Source organism: Acomys minous (genome assembly GCF_964271855.1).
Source record: "Acomys minous genome assembly, chromosome: 19".
In the NCBI taxonomy this organism is placed as follows: domain Eukaryota; kingdom Metazoa; phylum Chordata; class Mammalia; order Rodentia; family Muridae; genus Acomys; species Acomys minous.
The window spans coordinates 11950271-11968982 of record NC_140499.1 but is presented as its reverse complement, the minus strand read 5'-3'; the positions used below and the strand labels follow the sequence as shown (position 1 = coordinate 11968982).

The 18712-nt window shown below is 42.9% G+C and overlaps 1 protein-coding gene across 2 annotated transcripts in view; it reads right to left on the bottom strand.

The window, feature by feature from the left end:
* Positions 1-2264: 2264 nt before the first annotated feature.
* The window catches only part of KCNMB2 (potassium calcium-activated channel subfamily M regulatory beta subunit 2), a 288389-nt gene continuing 271941 nt past the window's right edge, over positions 2265-18712 (bottom strand). For both annotated transcript variants that reach the window (XM_084769843.1, XM_084769842.1), the window contains exon 5: positions 2265-4063. In XM_084769843.1, the coding sequence (XP_084625969.1) occupies positions 3779-4063 (285 nt within the window). In that variant the 3' untranslated portion in view covers positions 2265-3778. The remainder of the gene's footprint in view (positions 4064-18712) is intronic.

Here is an 18712-nt window from a genome sequence, read left to right as displayed (position 1 = left end):
GTCCTGCCACACAGACATTTTCCCCCCAGAAGAATCTCGAAACCAGGCCCTTCAAGTCAAAGTTCCTTGTTGTTTCCATGCTGGAAAGGTTATGGAAGAATCGTGAGACTGTTCTGGCCAGTTTCCTATGCAAGGGGAGAGGGGGGAAAGGGGTTGAGAAAGAAAGAGGGGCTGGAGGGATGGCGTAGTAGTTAGCAGAACTGGCTGATCTTCTAGAGGACCTGGGTTCAATGCCTAGCACCCACCTTGCAGCTCACAACCACCTGTCATCCAGCCCGGATGATCTGACTCCTTCCCCTGACTTCTGAGAGTACTAGGTACATGTAAGATGCACAGAAGAAATACATGCAGGCAAAACATCCCCCCCCACAGGATAAATAAACCTAAGCACCCCCAAGACTTTAAGAAACAGAATGACATTCAGTGCTTCATCTTTCTTTCTTTCTTACTGGGACAGTGAGACCTACCTAGCTGCTTCGAACGGTGTTTATTTCGGCGTTTTTGTGGGGAAGGGATCATGGTAAGTACACTTGTAACTATACTGGTGCTCAACGGTATTGTCTAAACTCACTTCAGTCAATTGCACGTCTCCCTTTTCTCTCTGCTAATGTCACCATAACAATTACAGTCAGCATGTTTTACCCACAGGAATGCAGTGAGCTGTTTATAGCACAACACTGTGGGAATACTGTTTGCTTTATAAATGGCATGTGTAAGTAGTCTTCGGTCACTCACAGCAATGAGAGAAGGACAGCATGCTGACACTCTAGCTGTCACCCTGCCTGCAAAAGAGGTATTTATTATGCCCACACATTAGCATCAGCGGGCACTTTGCTGGTAGCTTTCCACAGAACCATATCTTTTTATTATAGCTATTTGCAAGCAGACATTGATACATTTATCATTTCTGGGTTTTAATACAATTGCAACTCAGGCAATCTGAAATCAATAAAGTTTTAGATGGGATGTGCCAATTGGATAATGAAAGTGATTTGGACACATAGACATTTGTAACATTTGGGGAAATCATTCTTGTTGAATAATGCAGAGACTGCGGTCTGCTTTTTGCCAATGTAAACAAGGCTCTGGGTCCCAAAGAGGTAAGTGGTTCATTGGAAATATCACAAGGAGGCTGCTGTTTTCTTAACCCATGGATTAATATGCATAGATTTTATTTGAGCATCAGAATGTCCTATGAAGGTCAGTGTTGGTATTCTTTTCATACACATATCTTATGTTTTTATTTATTTCTTTGTGTGTACAAGTGTGTGTGTGTTTGTGTGTGTTATGACACTCGTGTGTACAGGTCAGAAAACACCTTGTGATGTAAATGTCTTTCTTTCTAGCATGTGGGTCTTGGGTATTGAACTCAGGTCATCAGGCTTGCTGGCAAGTGGCTTTACTTGCTGAGCCAACTCATTGGCCCTTAGAGTGTCAGTGTCACAAAGGACCCCTGTGCCTGTCTGTTGATCTGACACCTAAATCTGCCACCAAGAGGATAACTGACTTTCTTAGCCACCTCCTGATTAAAGTCTTCCCATTCAAATCTCTTTCTTTGTCATTTCTATGATCCCTTCTAAACCTCAGAATCCCTCAGGGTTAATTTAAAAGATGTTAAACTCTGACAATGGCTTTCATAACGGGAAGACTTCACGATGAGCCCTTTCTTTGCTTTCCATGATCACTATAATTTGGAGGGAAGTGATTTAACATCTGTAGTTAACATTTGCAAGCCATTTGATATATTATTAGTTCTGGATCTTTCTGACCACACACATCTAGCTGTGTTTACCCCAAAGTTAGTTTAAAGGTCTCATTGCTGTATTGACGTACAAAGATCCTAGTGAACACCCTTTGATGATGCCATTATTTTGAGTTTTTCTACATTCTTATGTAACCCATTGGTTGGGGTGGTTTATTTTTTTATTTATTTTTATTTTTCACTATTGAGGATTGAACCAAGAGCATCATGCATGTGAAACAAGTCTTTTAGAGATACAGCTCCAAGCCTTAGCTGGGAACTTTTAGTAAAAATCTAAGGAAGATAAAAGTAATATATGTCATAATGCTAAAATGTATGTTTCACTCTTGGATCACTTGACACGAAGCCTAAGGAACATTTAAGGTCGCAAATTTCAGCCCTATAGTCCCAAAGATTTCTCTCCCATCTTGACAAATATATTTTTAAGATAGAATAGGAATAAATAATTTTCTGTTGTTTTTTCCAAATAGTTACAACATAAACATGACTTATTTAGGTGTCAGAAAAAGGGATTTTCTTAAAATACCTTCAAATACAGCAATTTTTGAACTGCCATGGGGTTTATCTGTTCTGAATGCAAGAAGTATTCAAATCTTGTGATTTAATGGGTTAAAAAATTTTAATCACACATTTGAAGTCCCGATTACACCGTAGGATTTATTTGCTTATGAAAAGTCAGACTATGAGTTACAGTATTCTGCATACTCAGGTTACTCTTCCCATTCATCTCACAAATGATTCATAAAATTCTGCAATGACCTAAAAAACATCGATACTATGTTACAAAAGGGTACATAAATGCAGATGGTTTGGCTTCTCCCTTAGATATCGATATTAAATAAAGGATGGAATTCTTTATTTAAAACCAACCCCTTATTCCCCCACCAAATAAAATGAGTAAACATCACTGTGAAGAAAGGCTTCCTTTAAACCTAATAGTCAATTCAAACATGTGCTTAGGAAATAGGTCTATTCTGCATATAAAATATAACAACAAAAAAGGAATAGTGAATAGAAAAATAAAATATGTAGTGGAGACAAAGATTCTGCATACACAGCTTTAAGATCATGACAGGCAACATTTTTCAGGAGAGACTGTACATTCACCCACTGAAACATAGATTCCCACAGAATAGTACTCCAACATGACAGTTGGCCAGAACAGACTCACCCTTTGCCGCCAACTCACCAGTCCTTAGTATATAAATATTTGCCTCTAACAGCCCAGTGGAAATAGAATTAAGCTGCCACATAAATATCTTTGTAACATAGACTTCCCAGAGTCTCAGTGGCAAACCTACCAAACAGCCAGTCAGTTCACCAGAAACGAACATACCAGCTTTGTCTCCTACACAGTAGCAGGGTCATAGATGGAAAAAGAGCTCTGTTTGGAAGACATTATAGAATTGAAAATTATTATTATTATTTTAAAAAACCCTGACATTAGGAATGAAAAGTAATGAAAGAAAAGTAGCTGGCTAGGTTTCCTCTCTTCCTTATAGTGCTGTGGTTAAAAAAAAAAAAAGTCTAACACGCTTTAGCCAGGAAATAACCCCTTCACTTACTACAGGGCTCAACGGAGGATAAGAAAAGAAAGACATGTTTTTGGCTGTAGCTTCAGTAAACAACAAATGAAGAAAAATCTTGTCTTCCAGAGGTCTGGAAACTCAGAACATAGACCTTGTCACGTGGACAGTGCCTCCATTCCCCCCGCAATCCTTAGCAACGAGTAGCCGAGCCCTGTTCTGGTGGAAAGAGAAGAACAGACTAGTGCCAGCATCGAAACACAGTAATGAAAACACCCGACCCACAAGGAACAACAAATTCTCCTGAATAATAAGGACATCATGTTTGCATATAGGACAGCATTTGCATTATTGCTCTACATAGAATAATAATATTAAGGAACCATAACAGACTGCACGTTACAAACTTAAGGTTCTTTGGTGAAGAATGAAAGAAAACAGTATTTGAGCTTTAAAGAAAAATATCTTATCCATGATTTTTTTTCGCCTTTTATCTATTGATCCGTTGGATCCTCTCACAGAGCAGGGAGAGGTACTGAGTTAGTTTCACCATGGCAACGATCGCCACGCCTCCAGCCATCATACAAGTTGGCCAGAAGAGAGAGTGGAACAGCACATTGGAGCTGTAGAGTTTGGTCAGGATGACGCTCTTCTGGTTTCCTTCTGGGTCACAATAGCAGGGGAAGTGTTGGTGTCTCCTGAAGTTTTCCATGACGACACTCACCAGGGACATGGACTCTTCAAAGTTGTTTCCACACTTAGGAATATAGGAGCACTGTGGAGAATAAGACAAGCCATCACCAAGAGAAAGGGCAAGAGCTATCAGTCAATCCAATTTTATCTGTGGGACAACATGGTGACTAACGTTTATATATTCAGAGGAATGCCTCCAGAAACCAGCGAGATCACACACTGATTAAAGTGATGTTTTAGGGTTCGTAGTGTTCTTCGGTAAGGCACCTGCAAATTATTTAGCTGTTGATTAAAATCTAATTATGAATGCGCTAGTTTGGTAGAACAATCTCATATCACATCCATAGAAAACATATTTTTTTTTTTTTACTATAGCTAAGGATGGCAGGTCTTAATTATTCTATATCAAACACACTTGTCCAGGGCCTCAGAGTGCAAACCTTTCTGACTTTTGTCTGCCCATATAATATAAAATATTACCATAACATGTGGCGATTGTTAATCTTAATTGCCAACTTGATTGGATTGAGAATCACCATGGAAATACCACCTTTGGTTGTGTCTATGATAGTGTTTCCAGAAAGGTCTAACTCAGGAGGTAATAAACCACATGTAGGTGACACCTGACCACTGGCTGGAGTGCCAGACTGAACAGGAAAAAGGATATGAGCTGATGACACTACTCAACCCTTTCTGCATCCCGACTAGGGACACAGTGTGACCAGCCCCTATTCCTTTTTGTCCACAATGGAAGGGCTCTCCTCAAACTGTGAGCCACAATAAACCTGTCCTTTCTTATTTTGCCACAACAGTGGGAAAACTAATTAATAAACATGTCAGTATGAGAAGTAATTTATGAATAGATTTTTGTTTTGAATTCATGTTATTCAACCAAACTACCTTGGGCATCTTGTTACTGTCAAAAAAAAAAAATAGCTGAACCTTTGGCAGATCTTGGAACATTCAGAGAGGCTAGAGAGAGGCCCGTGATGAAATGGAGATTCACACACAGCACGCTGAAGTGTCCTTTTCTGTCAGGCACGGGGACATAAGGCAGGATCCCAGTAGAGGACGCTCTTTGACCCGAGGACCTACCACTGTCCTGTCTACCTCTTCTTTCTTTCTACACCTTCATCAGAAGTGGGTTTTGGGTATTCCGTGTGTGTCAATATGAGATTTGGATTAGGATCCTAGAATCTGGGAGAAATTTACATCTGTAAATCTCACAGGGAGAAAATATAAAATAAGAGAATTAAAATTTAGCTAGTGGAGTAATTCCCCGCCCCCACCACCAATTTACCAGCAGCGTCATGAGCTGGTGGAGCTGTAACTAGGGGGCTCCTTGACTCTAAACAGCAGAAATTTCTCTGGTTAGTTAAAAATGGAAGATGAACAGGCTGACAGTGCTTGGCACAGGGCCAAGGGGAGCTATGAATGCAGCCTAACACAATATTATATACCACTTAAACCACTGTGAGTGTGTGCACATGCAAGTGCACATGACTTCTTTCTTTCTTTCTTTTCTTTGTTTCTTTCTTTCCTTGATTTCCTGGTTCTCAAGCATGAACTTTGTAGAAGACAATATCATGTCACAACATCTCTCATCATACTTAACATGATGCTTTTGTAGAAGGGGTTGTTTGACACCTTAAAATGTGACCAGCTACGAGTTGCTGTTCATCCACTCACATGTGCGAACACAGTAGAGTGCTGACTTAGCCTGGCACTGGGGTGGGAAAGAGGGCTTAAAGTATCTTCACAAGAAGTTATAATTCAGCATGACTGGGCTTCATGGGATAAATTTTTGACCAGCCATGTGACAATTTTCAGGCCCTCATGGGACTCTTCTGTCCCTCTATAGAGCTATACATGCCGATCACATCTTTAATATTTTTAAGAAATGTTTCTTGAAGAAAGCAGTCTTAAAGGAGGCAAAACAAAGCAAGTACAGATGAGCCATCTATAGCTGAGTTCAGGCCAAGCCAATCTGGATTATAACCACATCAGGCCTTGGTATGGTTTTGTGCTTACCTTATGGCAACACTTTAGGCATCCAACAGAGCTAAGTTACTGAAATTATCCCAAGAAAAATGGCACTCCATTTAAAAATGGAGCTTTTCTTTATTTTCTTCTGCTGTGGTGAATCAATTCAAGTTACACTTTTTTTTTTTAAAGAAACATCTGTCAGCCAAATGGCAATAATTCTGTCACTATGTAAGACTCTTCCAAATAAAACAAGATATAAAGCCCTCGGAAGGCACCTGGCAAGGTTAAAATACAGGAGGGTCTTATTAGAATTGAAATCTGGTGGGGCCTGAGAGGTGTGTTAGTGGGCTGGGTGTACTCCATACACGCTCACGTTTAGATGCTCTGTGTCAGCAGCACACACTGGGGAAACACACAGACACTAGGGGTGAGAGTCTGGGCCTGGCTATCTGCCATTTTCTGTTTCCACCTGTGAAAACTCCGCCATATGTCAATTGTTCACTTCTTTTTATTATTGACAGATCCCTGGTGGCAATGGATATATTGAGGTCATAGAACAAGTTCCTAACTTGAGTTCATGTGATCTGCTTACTATAAGCATGTGGCCCTCAAAACCAATTTCACCTGTGTAATGAGGTTAATAGAGACTTCCCGGCAGCTATCTTTCAGAATTAGATGATGAATATGCATAAAGCCTCCATAAATTTTCATCAGTACATCTCCCTACTGGAATATCACATTTTCTCACATGCTCTTCTAAAGTCTGGAATCAAGTGCCACATACAAAGTTGCCAAAGCTCTAAAGAAGGCACAAGAACCAGGTGTGGAACTCTCTCTCTCACAGGGTCAGCCAGTCTTACTGCCGTATTGCTCTCTGGAGACCTGCGCTGCACCGAATTCTACCTTAGGCCCCGAGCTTTTCTTCTATTGCCTCGGCTTTAGTCATGTGTTCTCTCCAGAAGTGGGTATGAATCCGAAACAAAGATTTAGTTATTGTGCTAGAACCATCTGTATGCTACAGCAGTGGGTATAACTCCTATGAGGCGATGATGTAATTATCACATGACTTCACCATGTGTTTGGGGGGTTAGTTTCAGGTGAGTGGTCTGGAATGTATAGAACACACTTCAAAAAAAAAGTTGATGTTGTCTTTCTAAATCATTTTCTACTTTTTTTTATTTCTTATTTTTGAGACAGGGCTTCTGATGAACCGGGAACTCACCGATTGGCTAGAGTGGCTACCTAGCAAGTTTCCGAGATTCTCCTGTCTCAACCTCTCCAGCACTGGCAATATAGATGTATCACTTTTATGTTGGTCCTGGGGAATCTGAATTCAGAATTTTCTGACTGAGCTGTCTCCCCAGCCTTGATAGTTTTGTATTTTCTACTTTATTAATATTTTTAACTATTTTTGAGATTTTTATGTATTATATTTTCTATTTGCTTCTATACCTCAACTCCTCCAAGAGCTAGCCCCTATTCCATCCCTATCTAACGCTGAGTCCTCATTTTAAAAATTACTTCTTTTAGTTTTTAAGATTATAATTACAGCACTCCCCACCTTCTTCCTGCCAAGCCCTCCCATACACTTCTCCTTACTCTGACATTTATGACTTCTTTCCCCATTAACTATTGTTACATGTGACTATATATACACATGCGTTTATATGTATTCCTAGTTACAACCTACTCATTCTGTGCAATGCTACTTGTGTGTATGTTTTCAGGGATGGTCATTTGATATTGGATAACCAATTGGTGTATTTTTACCTAGAGAGGAATATTTCTCTCGTTCTCAGCATTCCTTAATTGCCTGTAGTTCTTTGTGTAAGGTCAAGGTACCATGGTCTTTCCCTCTCCATGTTTACTGTTGTCCCTGGCCAGCTGTCTTTGACAGTTGTGTTGGTTAGACTTTACAAGTGTAGCTTTTGATATCCTTAGAACACACGTCTCACAGCAAACCCCCTGATCTTCCCACTCTTGCAATTCCTCTTTTAAAATGTTCCCTGAGACATAGGGCAGATTTGAAGATGTATCCGCTGGGACTGGGATCCACAACTCTGCCTTTTGATTGGTTGTGGCTTTCTGTAATGGTCTCCATTTGTTGCAAAAGGAAGTGCCCACGATGAAGGGCGAAGACTACACTTATCTGTGGGTTCAAGGACAAATCTTTAGAATGCAGTTTGCACTCTGCCGGTTTAGTAAAGTGGTGGCTTTAGGTTCTCCAGTGTCCATGACTTCACTAGCCCTGGGTAGTTGGCTAGGATTCTAGTGCTGGGCATGGTTTCTGTTCGAATTTTTTGTTATCACCTAGGTACGTGTGCCACTACTGCACTCTTAGAGTGACACAGCATGCTGGTAACTGTTCGTAGATGGGGAAGACTGTTGATTAATCCACCCTTTTGGAAGCTTCTTGGTGCTTTCTGGTACCATGAGTGCCAGTCCTCAGGGAAGAGGCTTTCAAGTGAGTTACAGCTCAGGGGCTTCCAGCTTCTGGACTGAATGGAATCTTCATCTATGTCCTCATTAAGAAAAGGTAAGACCAATTAGTGCCAGCCATATACTCCTGGATGGCCAACCTACTAGGGCCACATACTTAGAGAAAACTAACTTTCCTCTTGGCAGCTATGAATTACCAATGGTTCCTCATCTGGGGATGGGAACTTTGCGACCGCCCCCTGTCTCTTTGCTGAGAGTTTTGTCTGGCTTGAGCTTAAGCTCATGCATCCTGCCACAACCATTGTTAACTCATATATGCAAATGTCCTGTTGTATCCAGGAAACAGTTTCCTTGTAATCATCTACCACCTCTGGCTCTTATGGTCATCCATTTCCTCTTCTGAGCCTAGGGAGATTGGGGTGTATTGAAGATATCTCATTTTGGGATGAGCACTAAGAGGTCTGAGAAATGTAGTGTCCTATGAGTTGGTGTAAAAGCCTCTTCTCAACCCTGAGTTTCACTAACAAGACTGACATTTTTCTCTAGCCCCTTTGATTCCTGAGGGACACAAATTTCCATTAGTAATGAAGATCACAGAGATCATCCATGGCATGACCCCTCCCTCCCAGCTATGGAAACTGGGTCCTCGGCATCTCCTGGTTGCTTCTTGCCTTATGTGATCAACGAAGACCCAGCAATTGCATCTTCTCTCCAACTTTGGGACACAACTAAATTTACCTTTCCTTCATCTCACCTCCAGGATCTTCCATGTCAACGAAGTTATTTTTATTCTCATGATAGACAGGAAGTTTTTTATTTTTTTATTTTTAAAACTACCTGTTGGGGTTTTAGATATGCTTCACTAGGCTCATGTGAGGCAGAGTGACAGGCTGTCATCCTAGAGATGAAAGATGGGGCCGGCAGCAGGGGCAGGATCTGGCTGAGTAACCTCCCTGTCAGCCTTGTTCTCATGCAATGACGGGGAAGACATCACCAGTTCTCTGGGACTTCTTCAAGGAAGAGTCTTATGTTTTATTTTGCTCCTTTATAAGAAAGGAGCTATCATATTTTAAGAGGAGGTTAGATGTTTAATGAAATCCAGATAATTATTGAGTCTAATAAATACAGTGTTAATATGTCAGGTAGCACTACACAGATGCCAAAAATATAAGCAATGTAGGATAGCTATTAGAAAGAGACTACAACAGCGTGGGCTGGTGAGATGGGCAAGCAGTGTGCCTAAAATCCTTTCTGAAAAGATGATATCACCACAGAGGCACATCTATAAGCTCATCAGCCACCAGGGCACCTTTTCTCATGTGTCTTGAGTTGAACAAACAAAATCATTCATGTGAAACATAATTGAACTTGGTTTTGAAGTCAGGAGGCCTTGTGTTATTCTGAACTTTTGAGTTCCACACATTTGTGAGGGACACAAGTCAAAGTTGAGGGCATAAACTTGAACTCCCTCCTTTCCTTTCCTCTTTTGAGAACACTCCTCATGACCTGCTTTCAAGCAGCAGGTCCTCCCACATGTAGTCATGACCACCTTAAAAGCAGCAGCTCCTCCCACATGTACTTTAGATGTGTTTGGTCTGTGCTTTTAGCATCCTTTGACTTTGGCAGACAGGACTATTTGAAGTGTTCAGCAGAGGGAAGCAGGAACAAGCCATGCTTCTCTGAGTGTGACCATCGCCTCCATTTTGGCACAGCCTTCTTTCCAAAGAGATTCACTTTTGTGGTTGTTGCCTAAAGCATATATAGTTAACCACTTGTGCCCAGTGTGGAACAGCATATTCATTACTGCTCCTGTTGCTGGGTGATAAAGCACCCAGAGAAAGCCTCCCAAAGAAGGAAGTATTTATTGTGGCTCACAGTCCGAGAATATGACTGGCACGGCAGGGAAGGAGCTTAAGGCAGCCGCACACTGCACCCAGCCAGGAAGCAGAGACGAATGCTTGTGTTCAGCTTGCTTTCCCTTTTATTTAGTCCAAAATTTAGCCCAGGGGATGGTGCTGCCCACAACAGGCAGGCCTTCTCATCTCAATGTACCTAATCTAGACACTGTCTTACATACATGCCCAGAGTCTAACATAATCTGGATAGCCCCTCACAGGCATGTCCAGTGGCTTGACTCCAGGGTGAGTCTAGGTCCTGTTGGCAGTGGGCATCAACCATCACAAATCGAAAAGAAACTTTAGAGACCCTGAAGATGCACTGAGACAGCAGGCACCTAGAGCACTGGGATTGGTTAACACCCAGAACAAGCCATACCACTGAGCCCCACAGTGTGCCGATTTGACTGACAGTCAGATAATCTGATCCTGATGTTAGTCCCTGTCCTGTTTCTTGGGAAGGACAAGTTTCCTTCTCCCCATTGTCCTTCTTGCTACTCAGAGGCATCAAGGTTTGTGCAACCTTCTTATAGACATAGTCTTCCTCTGATTCCTACACAGAGGTGTGCTCAGATGTTCCAGAATTCAGTTTTGGTGTGACCTGAGCAAACATTGTCAATTTACAGCACTGCGTGTGCAAGTGTGTGTGTGTGTGTGTGTGTGTGTGTGTGTGTGTGTGTGTGTGTAGACAAGATGACCCCAGATGTCATTCCTTGGATGCCGTCTACCTTATATTTGAGACATGGGGTCTCACTGGCCTAGAACTTAAAAAGTAGGATGGCTGGCCACTGAATTCCATCTTTTCCTCCCCAGGCCTGGCATTACAGATGTGTGACATCATGTTCTACTTTGTGAGTGAGTTCTGGGCATAAAAGTCAGGTCCTCATGCTTGTGCAGTGAGCATTTGACTGAGCCACAAGTCTTCTGAAAGGCTTTCTCTTCAGGAGATAACAAGATAAGTGGAGTCTTAGATTTCAGTTCATACCTAATCATTTGGTGAGTGCATGGTGTTGGGGAAATTCACTTCCAGAACTCAACTTCATCATTAAAAAGTAAGAACGATGATGGTGTGGCACACAGGAGATTGCTCCAGCAGCTAAATGAGCCAGTAAGTATAAACCATCAGTACCACACAGTGACTGGCACATTGTGAGCTCTTCATAAAAATAGGCTATTATTGTTATTCTAGCAGCAGGAGTAAGCAAGGTAATTGTTTTTATAACGTTCTCGTACAGTAGTGGGTATCTTATACACAGTGAGAATGTACTTAACACCATTGCCCATTAAGTGCCTCAGCTTTATCTTCTGTTTTCTGTGACTCACCAGTGTTGTGCAAAGCATCACAAGGATCCCACAGCAGGTAAATGTGAAGCTAAAGAGAACACATGCAGCCACCTGCTGCTCTCTGGAAATATGTCTAGTTGTCACAAGTGAACTGGGGAGGATGTTAGTGGGAGGAGGCTGGGGAGACACTCCCAAGCATTTGAAAGTAGAGTGCAGGTCTTTGTCTAGATCAGAGTGTCAAGTGCATCCAAGCTGAGAAGCTCTGGTCTAGCTTTGTTAGCCTATGAAGTGAGGAGACCCATGATGGTGGATGGTGGATGGGTGGATGGTGGATGGTGGATGGGTGGTGGATGGGTGGATGAGTGGGTGTGTGGATGGTGGATGGTGGATGGGTGGATGGTGGATGGTGGATGGGTGGTGGATGGGTGGATGAGTGGATGAGTGGATGGTGGATGGTGGATGGGTGGATGGTGGATGGGTAGATGGTGGATGGGTGGATGGGTGGATGGGTGGATGGTGGATGGGTGGATGGTGGATGGGTGGATGGTGGATGGGTGGATGGTGGATGGTGGATGGTGGATGGGTGGATGGGTGGATGGTGGATGGTGGATGGGTAGATGGTGGATGGTGGATGGTGGATGGGTGGATGGTGGATGGGTGGATTGTGGATGGGTGGATGGTGGATGGGTGGATGGTGGATGGGTGGATGGTGGATGGTGGATGGTGGATGGGTGGATGGGTGGATGGTGGATGGTGGATGGGTAGATGGTGGATGGGTGGATGGTGGATGGGTGGATGGTGGATGGGTGGATGGGTGGATGGTGGATGGGTGGATGGGTGGATGGTGGATGGTGGATGGTGGATGGTGGATGGTGGATGGGTGGATGGGTGGATGGTGGATGGGTGGATGGGTGGATGGTGGATGGGTGGATGGGTGGATGGTGGATGGGTGGATGGTGGATGGTGGATGGGTGGATGGGTGGATGGTGGATGGGTGGATGGTGGATGGTGGATGGTGGATGGGTGGATGGGTGGATGGTGGATGGGTGGATGGGTGGATGGGTGGATGGTGGATGGGTGGATGGGTGGATGGTGGATGGGTGGATGGGTGGATGGTGGATGGTGGATGGGTGGATGGGTGGATGGTGGATGGTGGATGGTGGATGGGTGGATGGTGGATGGTGGATGGGTGGATGGTGGATGGGTGGATGGGTGGATGGTGGATGGTGGATGGTGGATGGTGGATGGGTAGATGGTGGATGGGTGGATGTGTGGATGGGTGGATGGTGGATGGGTGGATGGGTGGATGGTGGATGGTGGATGGGTGGATGGTGGATGGGTGGATGGTGGATGGTGGATGGTGGATGGGTGGATGGTGGATGGTGGATGGGTGGATGGTGGATGGTGGATGGGTGGATGTGTGGATGGTGGATGGGTGGATGTGTGGATGGTGGATGGGTGGATGTGTGGGATGGTGGATGGGTGGATGGTGGATGGTGGATGGGTGGATGTGTGGATGGTGGATGGGTGGATGTGTGGGATGGTGGATGGGTGGATGTGTGGGATGGTGGATGGGTGGATGTGTGGGATGGTGGATGGGTGGATGGTGGATGGTGGATGGGTGGATGGTGGATGGGTGGATGGTGGATGGGTGGATGGTGGATGGTGGATGGGTGGATGGGTGGATGTGTGGATGGTGGATGGGTGGATGGTGGATGGTGGATGGTGGATGGGTGGATGGGTGGATGGTGGATGGGTGGATGGGTGGATGGGTGGATGGTGGATGGGTGGATGGGTGGATGGTGGATGGGTGGATGGGTGGATGGTGGATGGGTGGATGGGTAGATGGTGGATGGGTGGCAGGATGAGGAGCAATGATGAATTTGCAGGTGTGAATAGTTGGTGGTTAATGGAATGCCTCACTGGAAGCAATCATCTTCCTCACGTTGATTATGTATAAATATCATACAGATGCTATCACATCATGCGTCAGCTTGCATATGTCTCTTATTCACTCCAAACCATATCTTAAATCCACCTCTAAATGAGTAAGCACTGAGAATCACTGGTGTTTAGCAGGAAGTTTAACTCCCACAGGAGATGAAAACTCAGATGAGAAGCAACATTCATGGAGAATTAATATTCAGCTGCTGTTTACGGCTCTGGTGACAGTCTGGTGGCTGAGGGAATCAGAGGCCCCAAACCATGATGAATTAATACGCAACCACTGTTTGTCATTCTAGTGACAGCCTCCTGGCCAGTGGCTGAGGGAAGCAGGGTCCCCTAAGCCACTCGCAGCTCCCAGAAGCCATCAGTCAACTAAGGGCTCCATGAGAGCGTGCCAGCTTATCCACTTTAGCAGCTTGAGCTAGACTACTGTCAAGAGGCTAGAAACTTGGTTGAAAGACAAAAAAAAAAAAAAAAAAAAAAAAAAAAAAAAAAAAGAAACTGAAAACATAAACACAAATCTCTTGAATGTTTTCCACTCACAAAGATGCATATGGCTCAGCCAGTCCCTCTTGACTCCTCTTGTCTGAGTTCTAACACTCTCCCTTGGCGGTAGCTAAAATCTCAACAGAAGCATGTCCATTTCTTGGTAACTGGGGGATACCCATTATTAGTGTGAGACTGAGAGAAGTAACAGGAAAGTGCAGTTGACACTGAGCATACTTTTATTTTCTCCTTTGCTGGGGGTATGCTAAGCACTCCTCATGCTGAACAGAGTTGGTCACGTGGTCTTCCAGTGTGGAGATGACCATTCTCTCAGAACCTGTATTTCTGACTGAAAACAGAGGCTGCACTCACAGAGGAAGCCATCTGTCATGTTTGGTGCTATGTCTTGCTAACTGTGGGAAGGAGCTGAGAGCCTCAGGCTTGAGTGGTAGTTTTGAGAGCCCCAAGCACTGTGGCCAAACATTATCACTGAAACCCTCCCTTCTCCATGCATCAGGCTCTGCATGGATGCTGTGGGAGCAATGTTCCAACTGCAGCTCAAGGTCTGCCTGCCTCAGTTTATGCAGTTACAAGGTAGTAAGTAGTCTTGAAGGATTTGTGTCCATAAGCATCTGGCAGAAGCAAATGGAAACGCTGGAAAGAAATGACATCAATTCAGGCTGAAAGAAGTTTTTTAAGTTACTTTAAGAGGCTGGGGAAATGTCTCAGTGGTTGAATGCACGTACTGTACTTACTACCTTTTGCAGAAGACCCGCGTTTGATTCCCAACACCCAAGTAGGATGGCTCACAAGCTCCTTAAACTGCACGGGGTCTAGCGCCCTCTTCTGGCTTTTGTTGATACTACATCCCTGTGCACACACCCCACCATCCCCATCCCCATACATACATAGTTAAAACATATATTAAAAATAACTTTGAAAATATGTCTTCTGGAAAGTAATCAACTACTTAGATAAGATCATTCAACATAAACACCAGAAGCAGAGCAGGTACATGGGACTTCAGGAGTTAACGTTATCAAAACAGGATTTCAAACAACCACATTACCTTTTACTTAAGTATTCCAAGGACAAGAATTAGAATAATATAAGAAACTACAAATGTTCAAAGAAGACCTAAATGGGTATTCTAGAATTGACGCTACAGTAAGAGGACCGGGAAGGCCACCTGCTGCTGTCTGTGCTGTGGTGTGCTCACTCTCATTCCTTGACGCTAGGGGGCGTATTGAAACTCTGGCTGTGTGAGCTATAGCTTCTGATGGGTGCTGGTTTGAATGCCAAGTCTTTGCCAAACAAAGAGGAGTAGATTTATCCATGAACTTGGGGTGTAGCTTTATCACGAGCTGTTAGAGCATGTTGGAAAATGTATGGACTGGTGTAGTACCCATTTAGATACAGTATGTGCATCCTATCCCTTATATAATGGTATTGGCGAAAACAGGTTGATCCTGAAAATGGCTTTACTGCATGTATAGCTATCAGAAGTTGGATGAAGAAAGGAAAAATTATAATTTTCAAAGTTACACTTGTGTTGACAACCGTTCTCATTTTTTTTCCAGCTTGTTTGGGACAGTTCCTACAAAGCTAGTTACGTTGTTATCCCATGCTCAAGAATTGGAAATAGAGCTGGAGAGATGGCTCAGAGGTTAAGAGCACTGGCTGTTCTTCCGAAGGTCCCGAGTTCAATTTCCAGTGACCACATGGTGGCTTACAATCACCTGTAATGAGATCTGGTATCTTCTTGTGGTGGGCAGGCACACATGTGGGCAGAATACTGTATAAATAATAAATAAATCTTAAAAAATTGGAAATATTAGATATACAGCACTTTCCCCAGCGGTTATGCACCTGAGGCCAGAGCATCAAGCAGACAGATGTGCTGAAGAAGCAGAGTTGCTGGGCGTCTTGTTGCTGGCCGTGTCTATGGCCACCATCACCAGCAGCCTGGGTGCTGGGGAGTAATGCAGACCATGAACAAGCCAGGTATTACCACTTTGGGTATTCACCTTGGGAAGTGCGCTGCCCACTCGTGTGTTTATTTCTTGATTTTTACTGAGAATTGCATGCACTGTACTATGTGTCATCATTGGTTTGGAAGTACAATCTCGAGTTTTCAATGCCTTATTGGGGAAAAAAAGATGCTATTGACAGTAAAGGGGTGTTCAACAGAGGAGGAAATGAAAAGAAAGGATGAAAAATAACGATGGAGGAGAGAAAGAAAAGAAAAAAGAGGAGAGGAGATACAGGAAGGAGAGGAAGCAAACCAAGGCTAGGGAGAAGATAACCAAAAGCCAATACAGAAAAACAAAACAAAACAAACAAACAAAACCCCCCAGACACAGAAAAACACTATGCTGACCTTGTAATTTTTTTCATTTCTTTTTTATATTTATTCATCAAATTTAATTTGGAAAACAGAGCCAGTATGAATACGAAAGTTGTGTTTTACAGAGAACAGTGGGCAAAACCAACAAAAGTTGTCTTAAGATCTTATTATGGTATCTGATAAAGAGGGGAGTAGTTATATTTCCGTCTCTCTGTGGAGACATTTTTTATATGCGTTAAGAAATATAAAAAGTATTAACTTAAGTGGAATTTCCCATGTAGTAAGCTTAGGGACCACTCCAAGTTTAGAGTAACTTTGATAAATATTGACTTGTTTTATTATTACCACCACAGTTATTGCTAATGGTTGTATATAAATATACATGTTTATTTTTATAATAAATATAAATGTTGCTTATATTTTATGTTTATATTTGTGGGATGATTTACTTGATACTTGTCCCTCCTATTAGAAGATACATGTACAATTTTTACTTGATTGTCAGTAACTTATTAGAAAATTTTGTAATTTTTTTGGCCAGGTAAGTCCAATGAATGCAAAACCAATACATTGTAAATGAGCAATACAGCTTCTTTTAAATTTCTATGATAAACTACATTTCAAGTTATTATTTGTAGTTACTCGGAATGTTTTGTAGAAGTTTATACATTTACGGGGAAATGTGTTGGGGGATGGTCTGTTGTATTTTGATGCTAATTATTGCTTTCTGTCTGTGACCCACTTTTTGCTTAATAAAAAGCCATCCCACCTGGCAGGGCAAAGGAGATAGGTGGGGCTAGGAGAGAGAGGAATTCTGGGAAGAAAAAAGACCACCACAAGGAGGAGAAGAGAGACCCTGAGGAGAGGAAAGGAAGGCCGCCGTGGGTTAGCTGGAGGAGAAGCACATGGCTGGCAGCGTGGATGGAGAATCCAGCCTAGATGAAGAACATTAGCAAATATTTGGGATTATGGATGAAAGATAGCTTGATAGAAATTATTAGAAGCAGATGGCACGGGATTGAGACAGGGATCCCATGCCTGCCCCACTATGGGAGGTAGTTTAGAGGATTGATATCTGCCCTGCCCTAGGTTAACTAAGGCCATTTGAAAATATAACAAGTGTCTGTGTCACAATTAATTGCCAGCTGGGCATACTGCTGATAATACAGATAATTTAAAAACAATAGGAATGAGTTTACATTATAATGGTAATAATAATAAATTAATTGAATAAAATTTTTAGCACGGCAAAAGAAAAAATGAAAATGAAGTAAAAGGAAATTCAGAATTTAGTGGATGAGATAGACAGTAAAGTTTTCTGAATTGAGGAAAGACTTGGTTAAGGGGTAAATCCAGAATGAACTGAGGTGAGAGAAAATGAGAGGAAAAAAAGAAAGGAGAAATAGACCAGACAGGGGGAGAAAGCCCAACATCCCACCAGCTGGAGTCCCAGGAGGAGCAGAGGGAGAGGGGGAGAGAAGACATAGTGTTTAATGAGATAACATGGGAAGTTTCAAGAACAGAAAGTATTATAGGGAGGGGAAGAACTTTGTGAATGCTTTGAAGTCTGAATAAGGATAACTTCCCACTTGCATGATAAACTATAGAGAAGCCAAGAGAATGGTCATTAAGCAGGCTGAGATTGATGGCCTCACGGATGCAGCAGTGAGACCGAGGGCTGAGTGCTGAAGGCCAACCTAGAGTCCTGTGCTCAGCAAGCGCACCCTTCAAGAGTGAACACTAGAGAAATGCTTCCAGGAGCACACAAACGGAGGAAATTCTCTGTAGCAGACTTTGCTCTGGCATTGTCTCTAATGACAGGCTGTTTTCCAGGCTGTGGGAAAATGGCTGCAGATGGGAGAGCAGAATAAAAGGCGGAACACAATGAAAGTGCAGAGTTGTAGGCCCGAGGAAGATAACATTTACTGCACACAACAATAGCAAACTGTGCTGAAGTCTAGGGAAACATAGAATAGTAATAATAACATACAGATGGGCTCATAGCTGCCACAGGAATCTTTGGAGTACACATGAACAATGTAGGAGCAGATGTCTTTAGCTTACTTTCCAGGAACAGGAAGTAGGTCCTGCAAGTGACCCAGTGAGAAACAGTAGTTTTACAAAATAGACTGAGGCAGTTGCTGTTCTTACACAAACACCTAAAAGCAAAATCAATCAAGCAACCCCCCCCCAAAAAAAACCCAAAATAAAGAGACTCACTAACTTGACTCCTACATAAAGGTCAATTTCAGGAAGACTGATTGTATATGGGGAAGAAAAAAAAAACATAGAGGACAACTGTATGACCTGCAAGGTAAATTAAAAGCTTAATAAACATTGGGGCTGG